At 39.1% G+C, this 20300-nt stretch overlaps 1 protein-coding gene across 1 annotated transcript; it reads right to left on the reverse strand.

Moving 5' to 3' along the window:
- Positions 1-3760: 3760 nt before the first annotated feature.
- cp (ceruloplasmin) lies at positions 3761-18109 on the reverse strand. Its single transcript, XM_074635045.1, has 24 exons — positions 17704-18109; positions 16431-16675; positions 15028-15240; positions 14559-14732; positions 14376-14467; positions 13272-13434; positions 13033-13171; positions 12746-12885; positions 12033-12173; positions 11886-11930; positions 11173-11387; positions 10386-10536; positions 9966-10178; positions 8583-8787; positions 7280-7419; positions 7016-7144; positions 6560-6666; positions 6424-6479; positions 6180-6251; positions 5575-5666; positions 5299-5438; positions 5141-5197; positions 4169-4274; positions 3761-4061 (listed from the first exon to the last, which is right to left on the reverse strand). Exons 1-24 carry the CDS (start codon positions 17865-17867, stop codon positions 4036-4038), a joined length of 3225 nt encoding a protein of 1074 aa, XP_074491146.1. The 5' UTR covers positions 17868-18109; the 3' UTR covers positions 3761-4035.
- Between the last annotated feature and the right edge of the window lie 2191 nt (positions 18110-20300).

Genomic DNA, 20300 nt, shown 5'->3' on the forward strand with positions numbered 1-20300 from the left:
GTACCATGATCTGCAAATATTTCACTATCCACAAACGTATTTTTGGATTTGTGTTGTGTAAAGTCACCTCCACAAAAATAAAGGGCGATTTGCAAATACACATAACTTACTCTGTAAATATGTATTTTAAGGTTTACATGTAAAGTGATATCTACACATTTGTGCTATTTCTATGGAAGTTTTTTTTGGACTTTATTATCCAATAAAAACTTCCATAGTTTTCAAATAAGAAAGAAACTCACTTTCATATACTTGGATTTATGTCAATACAATTTCCCAAGAATCAGAATGTTATATCATATAAAAAAAACAGTAAAATACAATTCACATGAAAGGAATGTAAAATATGTGTAAGGTTTGTGGTAGAAACCTTATATAAAAACCACAACCAAAGGACATAGTAAATATTACCATGACAAAAAATCACCAGTACAATTTTAATATTAGTGTTCAAAACATTTCACATATAAAAATATAAAGGGTCGGAGTAAAGTTCAAACCAATAAAAAAAATACAAAGAAGCAGGAGTAATTGCCATTTTTACAGTTTCTAAGAGTGATCATTTTTTTCCAAATCAAATGTTTTTCGGCTAAATGGATATTTTCATTCCCTAATATAACTCCACGACATTTGATGGAAAACTGACCAGTGGATGTTTTATACAAAGGAAGATGAAGATTCTGAATGTTATTAACCAGAAAGTCATCTTTGCTATTGTCCATGATGAGTCCATAAACAATGTCATTTTGAGAAAAGTTTCCAATTTGAAAAACATTCAGGCAAAGCCATGTAAACCAAGCCATAAAGCTTCAGAATACATACACTGGATTAATAAATGATCCATAGTTTCAGTATCATCACAAAATACACAATTCTTTTGCTTTGGGAGTTATGGGGAATAGGTTTGTAACATGTGAATAGATCTTTTCAAATAGATTTGTGAAATTGAGTTTCTATAAGATACTATAGGGTAAGAGATGTCATTAAACAAATTTTTAATCATTTAGTTTTGGATATTGACTACAAAAAGTTGCAGGAACTGTTTTATGGCCATAGTCAGATAATTGAAACAGCGCTGACTGCTATTCACTGGATGATCCAGCAAAAAATAAACCTTCTGATTGAGTGGGTGGACCCAGGCCCACCTGAGGCCCACCTGAGGCCATGCAGCTGGTCTTAACATGGCCAACTTACAGATAATAAACCCATTTTATTTGGGTAACATAATCTTACCTCTGGTGACAACCTCAAGCCAAACTTGAAGCTGTCCATCTAACATCCATGCAACAGTTTTGTTTTCGGGCGTGTACAGTATGAACGTGACAGCCTCACATGTTGCCAGCATGGCTTTCATACTTTGTATTTTGTTGTTTACAAATCTTACAAAATTGGGTAAAGCCACCGTAGTTGAGTGAGAGCGAGTGTCAGGCAAAGTTTCATTAGTTGAATGTGACAGAGCTGTTGGCGCATCATTGAGATTCGGTACAGGTTTAGATCCGAGCCGACATTATTGGCCACATTTCATGGTCTGAATCCTTTAAATTCCATTTCCTTGCCAGTTAATGGAGGACTGCAGGTGGCTGCTTAGACACTGATCTGCACTCTGTTCAGTGAGTGTGTGTGTTTCGTGATGATAGCTAATCCTCACAATCTCAGATCCCTTTGAACAATGGAAAAGGGCAAAATCAGGATAAAGTGGCTCCTCACAAGCCTGTCAAACTGCGTATTTATTTTTAAAATGCATTTGAAGCTTTTATCTGATCTAAAGTGACTCATTGCATCTTCTATTTATGGAATTATTTCCAGAATACTAAACAGCATTGTCGAGCACTTTCATCGTGACACCGCTCACAGGCTTTGTAGGATACGTGGCACTCAGACGGGAGGTAGGAGCGATTGAAATGGTTCAATTTCTCATCAGTGCTCTCGAACTTACTGCTCCTAGTGAAAAGATCTCACTGAAATCTCTGGTAGCACTCATTCATTGGTACGGCCTTCACTACTGAAACTGGCTGAATTGAGCCGAGCCTAAAATGTGTTATTTCTGGGCAGAGCCGGCCCTAGGTATAGGCAGTATAGGCGAATGCTAGGGGCACCCCAAATGAGAAAATAATAAAAGAAATAAAAAAATATTAAAATTTAAATTTTTAATATTCTTTACTAACACTATTACTTTTATATATTACAAAAAAAGCCCACAACAACATATCTATGTAGCTTGTTAAATAGGCCCTATTTTCTGAGTTGTCTGCAGCATCACCCTAATAGCTAATAGCTGGAGTTAACATCAGTTGCACCCAAAGTCATTAGGGAAAGTTGGAAAAACTATTCAGGTGTTTGGGGAATAACCTACAACATAATTTTGAGAAATAGTTTTTCTTACAAGTGTGATGTGCATAGCTTAATCTCAAAGACATAAAGCTGAGCCGTTTCTGAGTGAGTGTATGAACACAATGAATGGTTGTGTAATTGGTTGCGATGCAAGGGGGCACCAGCTAAAATCTTGCCTAGAGCCCCAAAGAGGTCAGAGCCAAATGACTTGATCAGTACATCCCTACCTGACTGTAATCAGTCAGAGGCTCTTCCGGAGGATGCAGATTTCCCCAACAGAAGTGTTAGTTCACTAGTGTGACAAATGATTTCTGTTTCAAAACACAATGCAATGATAATGTACTGTCAGGCTATAGTGCCCCCTGCTGCCTGACTTCTGTCATTACAGGCCACACATAGTCACATTACAGTTTTTCTCAATTGTTTACACACAAATACTGGTACTTGACACACAATGACCACAACATGTAACTCATGCACCAACCCCCTGAACCAATTCTGCTAAACTACAAGCACAATTCCTGCTTTACACTCAAATTGCAGTTCTAAAACACACTTTTTTCAGAACACTACACACAATTCTCTGCATTTGGCACAATTTTCATGAAGAAAATCTAGTTTTTACAAGGAACACACTGTCATTCAAAATTCTAAAGTCAATTGCCCTACTATGCACACTGACTCATCACATGGGCAAACACCTGTCACACAGTGTAACAATTAGCAATCAGTTGATGCTTTTCATGGCTGGATTCGACATGCTAAGCGATATTTCCCCCGCTGCTTGGCCAGGGAAAACATTGCTTGTGATGTGGATGAGGTGCTGTGGCCAGACCGAAACAGAAGAGAGGATGCAGCATAGTTTTTTTTTTCGTTTTTTTTTACTGTAACTGTATACAGTAAATTCTTCTGTTGTTTTGTATGTAGACCACTGTATGTGCAACTTTGTGTTGGTTGGGATGTACACTGTGTACATTGTTTTTGTGGGGAAAATAAAATATATTTGTTACCGTGTATTTGTGTATTCTGAGTATAAAAACAATATTCTAAAATATTTTACAACACACTTATGTATGTACTGTCTGTAGTAAGTGTAACACTGAACAAAAAAAAGGCCTAAGTCATTATGATGAATGGAGAAGAAGTGTTTTCCATTCATCATAGTGTTTTACATTGAGCATATCAGTGTTCAACTGGTTCTTATAAATGTCTATTCATATGATGGTTTGTGTGTGTCATTTGAAAACAAAATACCATTTTGAGAAGAAATAACATTGTTTTGAATGTAAAGTTTCATTTTGCAGGAGAATTGAGGGGTTTTGCCCATTGTGTGTGTGTTTTTTGATTTGTGTGTAGAGTTCTGAGAGTATGAGGCATGCTTTCAGAAAATGTGTGTAAACAATCGAGAAAAACTGTAAACTGTTAAATGTAACTGTTTCACTAATCTTTATTTATTTGTCGGTATTCTTACAGTCTTCAGTGTCATTTGGTAAACATCAAAGCAGTTAGAGAATTTGAAAAAATGCACATTTTAAAATAAAATTACCTGAGATGTGATGTTTTATTCTGAGCTGTAATTATCTCGGCTTTGCACAAGTAACTGTTCATATTAATTCACAAAGAGCGTTTAGTGAATTGGGTCCGGAAATCTAATTCTAGCTTGTCTCTGCGGTGCTCTTTGTGGATCCCTTTTTCCTCAACTGTTCAGCCAAAGATTCCCGTCTTCTTTGCTGTTGAAGAGAAACAAACATGTTATTCCCTGCACAGCATCCTCATTATCCTGCATTACTATTCCACTTAGTCTGACTTTGTCTCCCTGTCCAATTAGTGTCCTTACCTTTCTCAGTAACAGTATACATGGCCTCCATGCCAGCTTTAATGTGGTCGATGACATGACAGTGGAGCAGCCAGGTACCAGGATACTGAGGACGCATCTTTACTGTCTAAACAGGAAGGAAGAAGGGAACGCCACGTGATTCACAAGTTTCATTTTTTTTATTAATGTTTGACCACAGTGTCAAGCCAACAGACAGAGTCTAGTTTCCCTATAACTCACTGATACAAAATGTTCTCATTTTAACTGGATATATAATATAATATAATATTATTAGGGCTGTCAATGTTAACGCAATAATAACGTTTTAACGCAAATTTGTTTTAACGCCACTAATTTCTTTAACGCATTAATGCAATCGACCTTTCATAGGTTGTAGCGGGCTCAGTTTTAAAGCTAAAGAGAAGATATCATATATAGAGATACCATAAAGCAATTTTCTTCATTTGCCCACTCCGATGTTGATAAGAGTCTTAAATACTTGACAAATCTCCATTTAAGGTACATTTTGAAAAGATTAATATGTGCGATTAATCATGGACAATTATGCAATTAAATATTTGTATCGATTGACAGCCCTAAATATTATATAATATTTATTTGCTGTTAAAGATGGTAGGATTGGCAAAGGAAGACTTAATATTCAAGCTTGCTATAATGTAATAGTCACAAGTGTAGCATGATCATTTTAACAACATCTGTTGTTTTCTCAGTTGCCACCTGTTTTTGAAAGTCCATCTGATATAGCTATTTCAATTGTTTATATGTATTTTATCGTTTCTACTTCTCATTTGCATATTTTTTCTGACCTGATTTAGGAAAATATCTTTTGAGGAGATTACCTGTTATGATGAACAATTTACAATCCAATTGATGGTGAATAACAACTTTTAAAATGCAGCATGCTGCACCTTTAATGTTGCAAAAGGCAAATAAAATCAGCAGAAGCCAAGTCAGGATGTTTTGAAGATTTACCTGGAAGGTGGCTGGAAACAGCTCATACACGTCAGTCCGATGAGGACCTCCACCCAGCTGGAGAGAAATAACAGAGAAGAGTTGGTATTTGTATGTATCAAGTTTGTATAGTGTGTGATTGTGAAGGTGTGCCTTGCATGTTTGTATATTTTGTATACCTTATATTCCACACTGTGTCCATGCCAGTGAGCGGTGTGTATGTCCACTTCGTTGCCCATTCCCATCAGGTACCAGTACACCTTATCACCCACCTCCATGGTCAAACCATTCAGATTTCCATACATAAAACCATTAATGGCTGCATACACAGAAAAACACACAAACATACATATTGGAAAAACATTAAGGATTGTTAGATGTCTATACAAAGCAACAAAAATATCATTCCATCTGTCAAAATGATACAGTTCATTTTGTGTTTATGTTTATCTCACAGTGCATCTTGTTGCTCTCTATAAAGGTTTCATCATCCTTCAAGTTTGTGCGAGGGTTCCTGATGTGGGTCCTGATATTTTCATCCAGATACCTGGGATAATAACAGTAATAGTTTGCCAAATATTGTACATTAAATATACAGCGGGTTATCTTCCTGGCATTGCTGCAGACAGTCTGATGTATTCAGACAGTGATGAGATAAATGAGGGCTACGAGGACGACATAATGTCAAAGCGGGATTAAAGGTGATTTGGACTGTTGAACTAATTCTACTGATGAAATACTCCCAATGGAAAATGTTGACAGTAAGGTCTGTGGATTATTCTGATTATCTGTGAGAATATTTCTAGAAAGGCAAGTTACAAGTATTCAGTGTTTCAAATGTATAGTGTTTTTATTCACAATCAAAATTCCATTCAATTCCATCGTATTGTGGTGGCGGCATAAGTTTCATTCTATCTCCAAACCTCAGAATATAAAACCAAAACTACATTTGCATTGCTAGATACTATGAAGTAGAGGGAATCTGTTTTTGCATTTAAATATACTAACTACTAAAGGTCTAAAAGGTTAATAGTTAGTTTTAAGGTTAGACTCTACTTACCAGCTTTCATTCTCATCAAAAACCAGGAAAAGCAGCGCAAACTCTTCTACTTCCTTCTTCAGACCAAGACTCCTGGAAGCAACACAGTTTAATTATGTTGTTGTGTGATGCAGAACAAAAATTCATCTACCTGCATTATTACATCTGGAAATCACACAAGCTCGCTGTATATATTGCATGAAATAAGTAAATATGAACTAGTTTGGGTGGTTCTGTATTAATTAACAGAAGCAGAAACACTCACCTGCCCCAGCTACGGCGACAGATCACCAACGGACCTATCAGACCGCTGTACAGGTCCTGTTATAGGCAGGGAGACAACATAAGTGTGTGAATGCATATGTGTGCGTGTGTGTGTGTGTGTGCGTGTATTAGCGTACCTTGGAAACATCAGCAGTGGAGTAGTATGCTGACACAGAGCAATCCTCCTGCTCTGGGGTTGGTCCTGTATTCTTTGTAACGTACCAGTGGTAGGAGTGAGTCTCACCTGGGAAAGACATTTGTTCAAGGTATTGAATCCCACGCTATATTAAAGCTGCAGTCGGTAACTTTGAGCAAATATGAACAAACTTTCTTACAAAGAACGATTCATCACTTGACATGACTGTCTGTCTTAGTCGACCATAAAATATGTAGGTCGTGGAACCACTTGGTGTGAAGGAAATACGATGGAACGGAGGAGGGAGAATGTGACATCTAGTGGCTGAATGTTATCAATGTTATCCATAGCCCCTTTAAATAAAACCACATCTAAAATTAAGCATTTTGGAATTTTCTATTTCCAATGTTTCTTGATTGTCTGCCTCTCTGTCAGCTGATATTCTGCCCGTCTCTACCTGCAGGGGTGATATGAACATCCGGGGTGTCTGTCTTGACTCCATGGGCGTGGATAGAATAAGGCCTGGTCGCCATGTTTTTAAAAACCACCGTCACCTTGTCTCCCACATCAGCGTGAATCATTGGACCTGGAAGAAAGGGAAAGTGTTTGAATTACAAGACCAATCAGGCTGGAACATAAATCCATAATGTATTGACTATATTATTTGTGGCTTTTCATTTACAATCACAGTTTGTGCATTTCTGCTGCCCTGAAAGCCTACCCATAATGCCGAGGTGTTCCATATCGGCTGTTCTTTCCACCTGCTTGACGAACTTGTTATTGGTGAACTGGCGGTAGACCACCTTCTTGTAACGGGAGCCTATAAACCCACCCTGCTGGTCCAGGAAGACTGGAGCAGGGCTGCAGAGGGAGAGAGATTAGAGCTTATTTTATAAGTGAGGCTCGGTGTGTGTGTGTGTGTGCGTGCGTGCGTGCGTGCGTGCGTGCGTGCGTGCGTGCGTGTGTGTGTGTGTTTACCATGGAACAACCACCTTATGTGGATGTGTTTGAGCATGCACTTCCATTTGCATATACATATATTTGTGTATGAATCTGTCTTTGTCTTTTTGATTATCAAACAATACAAAACATTGAAGACGACAAAAAAGATAAATATTTTAAATGACATAAGATGTGATATATTTATATCTCAACATGAATAACTGAGCAGAGAGGATTTCTTTTTTTTTTTTTTAACTACAAAGCTAGATTTAAAGGATAAGACTGGTGGTTTTCTACAGTCTATTTTACTTATTGTCAACAAAGCCCATGAAAACATCAAAACCAACGTGTTAGTCCACCTCTCAGTCCCTTTGGTTCCTTCTCAAGACCTTTAAAAAACAGGTCTCCAATAAATATTTAAATTTTCAAGAGGCTCATTTTCTAAAACAGCTGGGAACTGTAGTTTTAAAAAACGTTACTCAAACAGGAGTAGATAACTTGTTGGGGACTATTTTTAGCTGCGGATTAATACCCATTTGGTGCTCTAATGAGTATTTACAACTGTATGCCGGTGTATGGGATTGACTCAAAATAAAGTATGTGTGTGTTTTCATGGTAATGAAGGAACATGTCATCCTGCAGAGCAACAGTGTGGCTCACTGATGTGTTTTTAGTAGTTTTTCGGCAAAAATGGAGGTCTAACATACAACAATACATTGATCACAATACTACAGGCAATACTTGTTAGTATCATTGTTGCTTTTGGTCTTTTCATGAAATTTGTTGACAAGAAAAATAGAGGCCAATTTTGCCACCAATTTTTTTCTGCTGATATTCTGTACATTTTCATGCTGTACATGTGCAGGTGGCGATATTCTTTTCCTAGGATGGCAAAGGCATGACCTGCCCTACTCTGCCTCTGATTGGCTCACCCTGATATTCTTAGCCTAACCCTAACCAGTTTCACTCCTCGTGCCTAAACCTAAATAACTCAACCAACGAAGGGAGCAAGAACTACCCAATCAGAGACACAGTAGGGCGGGTCTTTGCCAAAAAAAATTGGTTTGCAGGTGGTACCGTACTTTTCCAGACCGCGGAACATCTCAGCCTCCCAGGTGCGGTTTGGAGAGAAGTCCCAGTCCATTTCCATGGCGGCGATGTAGTAGGTTTTTGAGTGGAGCATAATCTCACCCTGACGTTGAAACATGCTGCACTTATTTACCGTGTAGTTGGCTCTCATCCCACCACGGTAATGATTCACTGTGGCGGACACCACTTCAAACTGACCTGAAACAAATACAGACATCATATTATGTGCAGAAAAACACTATCCACATGTGAGGCTTAATATTAACCTTTTATTGTCCTCACTAAGAAAAAAGCAATGGATAAATGTTCTCTTTGCATTTTTTATGTCCTTGGGGCAAGTATAACATCAATGTTTTTTTAAACATACCCTACAAGTTTTTTTTAATATAGGCCTCATCAAATGGCTGAGATGACGTTTCATGGTAAAAGAAAAATACAGACCATTTACTGTTATTATGCTAGTTATAGGTTAGTATACCAACATACTGTATGTCAATTTGTTAACATGAAATTAGTAGTATTACCAGTACTAGTATTTTTTCCATGTATTTATTCTAGATATTAACAGTACGCTAAAAACATATCAGAAATGGTGAAAAATCATACCGATAATTTTTTGACCAAATATATAATAAAATAACATTAAATATATGATATTAACAAACAATAAATGTTCAAACGTTTTTTTAATTTCACAAAAAATAATGAATTGTTAATTTAAATGAATCAAATTATTATTATCATGTTTTTAGACAGTAAAAAAATCCTACTTATTACATTATTTCAGAATACATATAATGGAATAACATTAAATGCATCATAATAACACCAATTTTATTTAGTGGCAAATAGTCAATTTAAATTGCATCATTAGCTTTACTACCTTTGCCATAAAAGGACAATTGAACCATTTTGGTAGAGCATGTTTTTAGAAAATGATTTGCCCCTTATTAGATTACTATCAAGTTACATAATTATGTTCAGTAAGGCCTCTGAAACTATGATATGTCGAAAGAATATGCATTTGAAAATTAGACTTCCTGTAAGCAGGCTGACTGAAAATGCATGCTATTTAATTAAATATTTATTTGTAGAGATGGCTCAATCGGGTTGAGTAAAGTTCAACACAAGATCTAGTGTTTCAAAATGTGCTCTACCAAACAGTCGAGCAAAAGAATTAAATGGTTGAGCCCAGACACCTGTGGTTGGATATGTTTGGGTCACACACACATAAATGTTAAGCTTGTTATATCCTCACTCTGTTTGAATTGTGTGATCAAAACAAACCTTTTCTAGCTTGTAACATTGTGTGTGTATGAGAGAGAGAGAGAGAGAGAGAGAGAGAGAGAGAGAGAGAGAGAGAGAGAGATGTATACCCATGCTGTCTGGCTCCATGGTGACGGTGTGTGATATATGAGGGAAGACGCTGATGGTGTCTCGTCTGTTCTGGCGGTAGATGAAGCGGTTTCCCTGAAAGTAAAGACTGATGATGTCCGTCTCTGAACCCAATCCTGACACGTGCCACGTCACTTTATCCCCCTTACACATGGTCAGGCCTGGGAGGTTCCTATACACAAAGCCATTGATGGCTAAAAGAGAGAGACACAGAAATAAAACAGTGATTATTTCAAAAATTATAAAACTATTCAGGAAAAGGCTCCTATATGATATGGAAAAATAAGAGAAACAAAAATAAAACTTTTTTGCTAAGCGTGACAAACTCACATTTCTTGAGTGATCTGAGCTGTCAGTGATGAATTGTGAGTGAAGTGTGTGAATGTGAGTCTCCTACACACCATGCATCTTATTGCTTTCTATAAAGCCCTCATCCTCCTTGTTGGCGGTAGTGGGAGCAATGGTTAGCTGCCTAATGTTGTCGTCCAGATACCAGCTCAGGTTCTCGTCAAATATTGTGGCCATGAGGTGGAACTCTTTGTTATAGTTTTTCTACATGAGGAGAAGAGACACAAAAGCAGAGCAGAGGAGAGGTGTCAAATTGTGGTTTCATCAATACATTTCAGTTTTAAAGGCGCAGTGTTTGGCGACATCTAGCGGTGAGGTTGTAGATTACAACCAACTGAAACTTTTCCCGTGTGCCAAGCCTGTAAATGAACTATGGTAGCCAACGTGAAAATGTTAATGGCCCTCTCTAGAGCCGGTTTGTCCGTTCTGGGCTACTGTAGAAACATGGCAGCTGGCTCCGTATGTAGATATAAACAACTCGTTCTAATGTAACGAAAACACAACAATGCGTATTTTAGGTGATTATACGCTAAAGAAAACATTATCTTTCTGCCAATAGATCCCCCTAAATGTTACACATTGTTCCTTTAAGTCTTTTATCCTTGCATTGACATTCCCCTGTGGCCTCATTCAACTTCCTATTTCTATATGCTTCCTGTGTCCCTTCATGGCAGACCTCCATTGAAGCTGTCCTCCATCCTTCTTACCACAAACCAGACATGTATCAGATTTAGGACCGCATGTACTGCAAATATCCCACAAATCAGAACAGAAAACACCAGATTCAGTGAGATGTGACCTGATCAAATACACGTTTAGTTTCTGACACTCTCTTCTCACCTGTACTCCTTTTTTCAGTGATCCAGGTCGACAGACGAGGAGCGGTCCAACCAGTCCAGAGTTGGTGTCTTTAACAGGGTCCACTCCAGAGTAGTACAGATAGGACAGACAGTCAGCCTCCCCTTGTACTGGACCGGCACCCAATGGCACCGTCCACTCGTAGGTGTGCACCGTACCAGGTCTGACCAGAGCCGCTGGGGGAGGGGTCACCACTCCTGATTGCATAGATTTATATAAAGACTGAGAATATCATAATGATAATAACGTTAATTAGGGCTGTGTATTGGCAAGAATTTGGCGATACAATACATATCATGATACAGGGGTTTTCATACAGGGGATTCAATGTATTGCAATACTCTAAGCAAGGTGATATACTGTGATTTTTTTATCTAATTTTAGGAAAACTGTCATAGTATAAAGAACACACTACTATAGGCATACAATCTCAGTTTACTTTTTTATGAAATCAGAACAGTGGGATCTGTATTTGCATTTATCACAGTCCAACATTATAGCACTACTTGTGCAATCTGAGCCACTGTCAGCTACAATTATTTGCACTTAAATTAATTAAAAATCGATGGTGTTTTTGAGAATCAATACAGTATCACAAGACATAATATCGCATGTGTAACGATAATTTCTTACACCCCTAATGTTAATGCAGACTAACTTAGAATGGTGCTGTAGTAATTCAGGTTTTAACTCACTTGGTTGCCTCCTTAGCTCCCGCAGTTTCTTTGCTGTATGGGACTCTGAGGAGAAGAAGTGTAGGGGAGGAGAGACATAAAACAGGATGAGGACGCGTTTCATGTATAATCTAGTACACTGATAACAGTGTGCGTGCTTGTATTAACCTTCCAGTTCATTGTGGTAGAGCGTCCCATCCTGTTCTATGCTGTACTGAACACCATGTGGTTGTATACTGTAAGGCCGGCTGGCTTTGTTCTTAAACACCACCTTGATAGTGTCCTTCTCCTCAGCTCGCAGCACAGGACCTGGAGACGTGATTGGACACAAACAGACACACAAGCACAAATTTAGGACAATGAACTATTAGGTGAAATTTTGCTGGGAGATATCTTGTCATGGTAAGAAGATCCCGCCGACATATTTGTGTTGAAACTAGTAAAGCAAGGAAGGAAGTCTGTCCACAATATGAATAAAGACAATCATCAGAAGATAAGGCTCCCGAATAGCTGTTTCTTTTTTTTTCTGTCATTGTACCCGAATATCTTTGGGTTTAGATTAAACAAGCAACAAGGTATTTGAAGATGTCCAGGAGCTTGTGATGTGCATGTTTCATTGTTTTCTGACATTTTATAGACTAAACAATAAATCAGAAATAATCTTCGGATGAATCGATGATGAAAATAATTGTTGGTTACAGTCCTAATACAGCTGTGTGGCTAGGGGAGCAAGACAAACTAGCTAGTTACATAGAAATACCATCGACAAGCATTTTTCATTTAGTAACAACAGCGTTTGTACTAATATCACTTTATTTCTGCCTCCAGACCATCTCTGACTCTGAAAAAAGTGCTTCCAGCCCCAGATCAGCCTGGATTACCCAGAATTCCAAGGTGTTGCTCCTCAGGGTTGCGTAGCATCTTTGTCATGAAGGTGTTGTCAGTGTATTCCACATAGCGAACCTTCTTATAGCGGCTTCCAATACGGTTTCGACTTCTGGTTACAAACATTTCTGCTTCACTACACACAAACACAAGAACACATTTTTAACAGGTCTCTTATAGAAACATCAAAACCAGCCTGGGCCATTTCTGTGAAAATGTGTGTGTGTGTGTGTGTGTGTGTGTGTGTGTGTTTGTGTGTGTGTGTGTGTATACAGTAACCTACCCTTCAGTAGGCGGCGTAGGAGCGTAGTCCCAGACTTCTTCTTCAGCAGCGATGAAGAACGGTCTGAGCTCACCGTGTGGCCGGGGCTTATGGACGTTGGGGAAACACTTCTTGATCTCAAATATAGCCTGCATTCCAGCTGGTAAAAAAAAAACACAAAACAAAAACTCACAAACAATTACTAAACAAATTCAATAATCATCCAGTTGGGTGACAAAACATGGAGGAAGTGAGCTCACCCATCAAATGGTCATTAACGGTGCACGTCAGCAGCCAGTGTCCGGGGTTGTCAGCCACCATTTCAACTGTAGTGCTGGAGGCGGGGAAAAGACTGACTGTGTCTGTGTGGTGGTTCTGAGTGGTCAGGATCTGGCCATGGAAATGAACTGAATGCATGTCCACCTAAAGTAGAAAGTAGAAGTAACTTTTTAAATGTGCTCTATAAATAAACTAAACTTGAAACTTGGAGTCATCTCGTTTCCTTCTCATCTCTGTTGAGTTGCATATGCACAGTACCGGTCGGGCACTCGCAAGATAATGGCGGCAGGTATCGGGTAAAGACAAAGTTTATGAGCTGAATTGCTAGCAAGCATTTCAAATGTCCTGGAAACAGGATTTCAGATGGGTGGCGTTAGAGGATGTGGGCAAAAGTCCAACCATGAATTGCACAATTTGCCGCAAGTTTGACAGCAAGGCAGATAAAACATGATGATTAACTTTAGTCTTTGTTGTTATTTGATAACCACTGATAAATAAAACAATTTGTATAGGGGCAAGTAAAAATTTACTTCGAGCAAGTAGATTTCTGACCCGTATGCCCGACCAGGCACGTTAAAACAAAAACATTAACGTTGAACACTGGAGAACAAGTGTCTTTTTGACATTTTGAACTCAAATTATTAAAGATCATTAGTGAAAGAGACTGCGACAGACTTTCAGCTACAAATTGAGGAAACTTAACTTGCATCCTTAAAAAGTTTGGTATATGTAAAAAGTACTTAATTTGAACAACAGCATCTGTGAGATGTATATTGACAGGGACTCGATGGCCTTGTTAGCATACTTTAGCATTTTGTCAACATCTAGACCCACTCAGGCTGACTAAGCTTTCCAAATGGCCTTTTCTGAATGTAGTTAAAAAGACAAAACAGACAATAATGAACCATTTATAAAGATTAAAGGGCTAGTTATATATTTTGAATTTTGGTTGGTTATGTTTCTTAAATCAGATTGTCTCAAATATGAGACATAAAACTTAATCATAATAAGAACAATTTTAAAGAAACCCTGTACCGTCAGATATTCTGGTTAGTATATAATAATAATAATAACACAATATTTACCTCATTGCCTAATCCAATCATATGCCAGTGGATCTTGTTGCCTTGGCACATGCTCAGTCCAGGCAGGTTACCGTACAGAAAACCGTTTATACCTGCAATCCACACTCAGAGTTAAGGTATTTGTATTTGTATGTATGTACTGTGTATGGGTACGTGTATGTGGACGAGGACGCTCCCCCTCACCATGCATTTTGTTGCTCTCAATGAAATCTTCGTCCTCCTTCAGGCCACTGGCAGGATTCGTAATGTACGTCCTGATGTTGTCGTCCAGATACCAGCTGAAGTTTTCGTCTGACACCATGAACAGCAGAGCGTACAGATAGTCTCCTGACCTGTCTCCATGTAAGTCCAGAGTTCCTACACAAGAGAGGAGAAAACATTTTAGGATAATGTGCATTCATGTACTGAAGGGGAAACCTATTAAAAGGTCGAATAAACCTATTTTTTCAATTAACTTCTTACTATCAAATAATGCATTATTGAACTAATCATTGGGAAGTACCTATATATACTCTGAAATGTAGTACAGTAGAAGTATATACTAGCAGAAAATTTGAGTCCAAGTACCTCGAAATAGTACTTAAGTGCAGCACTTGAGTGAATCTACTTAGTTCCACAACTGGATACTATAAGGCTAAAAAGGTTCCAGTACCTGTCTTACAGACGATGAGGGGTCCTATCAGTCCTGAGTTGATGTCTTTTGGTGGGCTGACGTGGGAGTGGTAGAATCTGGTCATGCAGTTGCCGTCCTCTGCTGTTGGGCTGTGGCTCTCTGGGAGGGTCCACTCATATGTCACTATTGTACCAGTAGCCACCGAGTCGTCACGCTTCAGCTCTGGACCAGTACCGTCTGGGTATAGGGCTCCTGCAGAGACAGATATAACCACATAAAGTCATACATTTATCAGTCGGTTAAGTCTTCCCATCAATTAGACCCACCACAGACCCGTTTGTCTTTTTTAGGGTGGGCAGAGGATCTTTAGGAGGAGATAGCAGGTCAGCAGTATATGTCACATAGAAGTGATGTACATCATCTGAAAGCTGGGAACCTGAAGATAATTTGAGATGCAGCTCAGCACTGTGTGTCAAGTTGTTCTAGTCATTAGTTAAAATAATATGTGTAAGTGTATAAAGGCTAAGAACATTATGATGGAAGTATATGATGGCCATCCTCATGCTCTATCATGCCTCATAAGTTGTTGCAGCAATTTTTGGGTTGATACCATTTGTTACACAGATTTGGTGCCAAATTTAACCATTTTTTACCACTCGAGAATCAATACAAATGATCAATAATCCCTCCAAAATACCACATTAAGACACAAAGACCTTGAGGAACAGCATAGAAAAAAGCCATGCTGTGATTTGGTATCAAAACCTTTTGACATTTGGAGATTTCTGCTGGAATTGCATTTTTCTGCAACTGAAAGGCAACAACTTCTTTTGTGTGAACTGCTCTGAAACCCCCTTATTGACAGTATACCTAGGAAAGCCATACACCCTCTGAATGGTCTAGGTCTCTAGTTTGTGGTTGTAAAGTTTCATGAGATTGTGATTATCTTAGAGGTCACAACAGGTCATTTTATACAGTGAGGTCAAGTTTCAAAAACTGGTCTCACTTCAATGAAATGGCCACAATGGGGAATAACATTATCACACATGAATACAATTGAATCTACAAGAGCCTCAGCTTTACAGTGATACCCAATTTATACAATTCCAAGACTGTTAAGGGACCCCAGTATGCATATGCATAAAACTGCATGGTTTCTGCCCAGAGCTGCATGTGATTATCATAAAGTGGGCATGTCTGTAAAGGGGAAACATTAGATATCTTGAGGTCAGAGGTCAAGGGACCCCTTTGAAAATGGCCATGAGTTTTTCCCTCGCCAAAAATTTGCCTAACTTTTTAGCGGTATTTAGCCTCCTTCCCGACAAGCCAGCATGACATGGTGGCAGGTTTTCTAGGTTCATGTGATACCAGTAGGGCAGCTCTAAAACTGAGCCTGCTACAGCCTCTGAAAGACAGTAACGTCGGTCGGAGGGCTTCCTCACCCTCATTTCCCTTGGTGTAGTTCAGTCCATGTGGGTGGATGCTGTAAGGTCTGTTTGCCGTGTTCTTCAGGTGGACGATCACTGTGTCTCCCTCCTCGGCCATCAGCAGGGGTCCCAGGTAGCCCAACCAGTCCGCCTTCAGCACCTCTGTCCTGTAGGAGGAGTCGGTGTACTGCTTGTACACAGCCTTCTTGTAGATGGAGCCGATACGCTGGGGGCCTCTCTTTAAAAACACTGAGGCTTCTCTACAGATAGAGAGAATGAGGATTATTATGGATTACAGTTCAAATATTTCTGTAACTCGCTAAAGATACTGAAAAACAACACAGTAATCATAATGTAGATGCTTAAAAATATAGCTAGTAACTTAATGATTAGGCCTTTTCACATCAGACATTTTGATTTGTGATTGTAGGAAAAGCAAAGGCGTTACTTTGGCTCTGATCTATTCAAGTAGATCCATGTGTGTTTTTGAATGTATTCAATCAAGTCAATTTATTTAAGAGTACAGTTGTTGTTGATGTTGTTGTTGTTGTTGTTGTTGTTGTTGTTGTTGTTGTTGTTGTTGTTGTTGTTGTTGTTGTTTTAAAGCATGCTAACCAGAGAGGTTTAAAGTACAAATAAATAATGCACGGGGTCTTTTCTTGGTACTAACCAGGAGTCTTTCTGCTGCATTTTGGACTAAGGATGCACCGATACCGGATCGGTTATCGGGCCGATACTGATGCAAATAGTTTGATCGGATATCGGTGACAATGGGGCCGATCTGTTCAATTAAATTCTATGTTTATATACTATATTCATTATATACTGGAATTTGAATTCCTGTTTAAGTTTTGACCAATTTGTTGCTGCATTAAAAAGGTTTACACTTGAACTGCAATTTCTGTGTGTAAGATTTTTTTACCAAGTTGCTGGTGTACGATTTATTATTTTAATAATAAATAACAATTCAGTAAATTTATATCTAAGAATTTATTTGTTACATTTTGTTTTACAAAGTTAGGAAAGCAATGTTTAAGTCAAGCCTGATGTTAATTTACACATAAAAGAATGACCCCAGTCACTTCCACACAGTGAGGCATACAGCTTATTAATTAAACAGCTGGTATTGGATCGGTACTCGGTCGCGGCCGATACCCTAAGCCCAATTATCGCTATCGAGACTGAAAAAGTTGGATCGGTGCATCCCTACTTTGGACAAACTCCAGGAAAGCTGACTGGACTGACTGACTTGATCACAATCAAGACAATGTACTGTGCATGTACTTACTCATCCTCCTGAAGTGTGCGGTTTTGAATGATGTTCATCCCACTTGGGGCGTAGTTCCAAGACACCTCCTCTATCCTGAGGAAGTACTCTCTCCTCATCCCAGACACACATACTGCCGTACAACACAGCAGCAGCAACACTCCCCTCGACCCCAACTGATGCATTTTGAAGATGTAGCTCTGGCACTTCACCAGCTACAAGTCCACTGTCAAACTGGAGGAAAGGAGGAAGATGATATGTCTGTTCAGCGATCCAGAGGATGATAATGATCCAGACAAACAGTGCAGACAACTGACAGCTGTTAGTCAGACTATTTGAGAGACTTTAGACCCTCTGTGTGTGTCTATATACACTGGCTGGGAACAGCCAAGCAGAGGGGTCATTGAACAACAGATCGGGTCTGAGCCAACCTATCACAGAGACAGCCTGTCTGATCAAATGGTAGGACTTGCACAAGAACGGGAAATGTTTTTCTATGCAACGTCCACATTTGATAGTCCAAACATTAAGAGATCAGATTTAAGTTACATTTACATCACACTTTATGTAGTCTCCTTTTAGTCGGAATATAGAAAGCCAAATCTGTACCACAGATAACTACAAAAAGACGCTGAAAAATCTGAATTCCTTCATACTGTACTTAAAATTACAGTCCTAAACCACTAAATCAGTCCAAGCTAAGTAGTTTAATTACTTTAATACTCATTTGAATAGCTCCATCTCCCTCTGAAGTCAATTAAGGCTACATGACTCTGCTTTCAAAAGTGGTTCATCATTGTTTTAAGGTTTGTAAAGCAATTTTATTTATAATGTGCCATGGACAGAAAAGGACTTAAATGACTGGTAATGGGTTTGGCTCCCAGGGTCAGAGGTCCCATTTACTCAGTTGGGATCCTGACGTCGATCAATAACAGGCAACCCTGGAAACTCCAGGACAGAAACTTTAGTCCGGGAATTGATTACCACACATGCACACACACACACACCTATCACACATAAGCTAATACTGCATTTGTGTCAAAGACCCTCCTCCTCTGTAAGAGGCATCAACTTAGCTTTACATTCACTAAAAGTGCTTGTTTTTGCTCAGATTGTCATTACAAGAGGCCATTTTCACAGCTGCCATTTTCACAGGTCATTGCAGGATAAACACAAGTGTAATTAATAACTTTAATTATGGCCCTGTTCCATTTAGGTGGGCCAGGGCCCTGGTATACACGGGTTTCTTGTATACAAACATTACTGGGTGCGTGCAGATTCAGGGGGCAAAACCACTTTGGCAGCCGTTGTAATCAATTTAGATTTGCTGGCTCACTGAAATGGCTGTGACACTAAACAGGACGGGACCATAATTGATTTAAGCAATTACCCCTGTGTTTACCCTGCAATATTGGTGCATTAAAATGAAACTCGTGAGGATGCGTTTACAACATGTTCAAGTGGTTAAGTCGTGAAGAACACCGCTGCTAAGCAACGGCAATATTAACGTTACTGTCGGCGTCTAGAAGCAACAGAGGCGAACAATTTGGCAAGCTAGCAAGTGGGTAACATAATGCAGTAAATGTAAAGGCATAATGACAGAGGAAAAAGATGAGGTCACTGGGAATATCAACATTTTCCTCAGACATATAGAATTACGAAGAAAAACAATATATGACTAAAATTACAATATATTCACTTAGTAGGCCTATGTACCAAAAAATTAACTTCCATGGCCTCCGCCATTTCTGACAACGTCAACAAACAGGTCACAAGTTGTGAACTCTGAGCTTTCAGAAACTTTCCACTTACAAGGTCGTGAATACCACAAGAGATGGGCATTCATATATTCTCGTAAACACGGTCAACACGACCCCATTTGAAAGCACCATATGACGTCATGACATGCTGTGAAAAGAGCCTAGTGTCTGACAACACTATGGAAAGGTCAAGGACCAGACAGAGAAATAAAATGTGTTCTTTCCTTTCACTTGATCCAGTCTGTTTGAAATTGTATCAAAGTCTCACTGAAGGAGAAGTGTCGTGAAACCTGAATATCAGGCAGCAACAGGTCCCACAGCATTCTTCCTGTGTGGGCATCACAGCACCTTCAGGCTTTTTATAGCAGCTGGTTCTTCCTGCTCTCCCTGTTGCCCCTCTCTCTCTCTCCTTGTCCCCTCTTCTGTAGAAACTCTTCATCTGTACTCTCTAGATAACACTAAGCTACGCTTTCTGTAACCCGGCTGTCACTCGCGTTTCCGCCGTTGTCTTCCGGCAACACGTCACCTCACGATATTTCAAAACGAGACTTCTCCTTGAGCGGGAGCAAGTGTTGACAGATTGGGTTGGTTTCCGCCCAGCTCGGCTACTTTTTAAGTTGGGAAAAGTAGCGTTGGGCTGGTAGATAATATATTTGGGCTGCTTTTGTCAACATTTGAAGGAGGTTTTTTTAAAGTATTGTGAAAACAATATTACCAAACAAGGTGTCATTTTATGGTCAAAAACACAGATACTCAGTAAACTTCGTTGCATTCACTATTGACTCATTTAATTAGAGAAATATGTGCCCGACAGGAGTTATATTTAATCTTTGTTGGGCATAAGGGAGGACCTACTCA

The sequence above is a fragment of the Sebastes fasciatus genome, chromosome 5 (genome assembly GCF_043250625.1).
Source record: "Sebastes fasciatus isolate fSebFas1 chromosome 5, fSebFas1.pri, whole genome shotgun sequence".
Classification (NCBI taxonomy): Eukaryota; Metazoa; Chordata; class Actinopteri; order Perciformes; family Sebastidae; genus Sebastes; species Sebastes fasciatus.

Bases quoted from the DNA above. Each gene is read 5' to 3' on its own strand.
- cp (XM_074635045.1), bottom strand. From the start codon at position 17,867: ATGCATCAGTTGGGGTCGAGGGGAGTGTTGCTGCTGCTGTGTTGTACG. The intron at 7,420-8,582 runs GTACGGTACCAC...CTCCCTCTGCAG, and splicing joins ATGTTCCGCGGTCTGGAAAA to CCCTGCTCCAGTCTTCCTGG. The intron at 4,275-5,140 runs GTAAATCTTCAA...CTTCCTGTTTAG, and splicing joins TGTTTCCAGCCACCTTCCAG to ACAGTAAAGATGCGTCCTCA.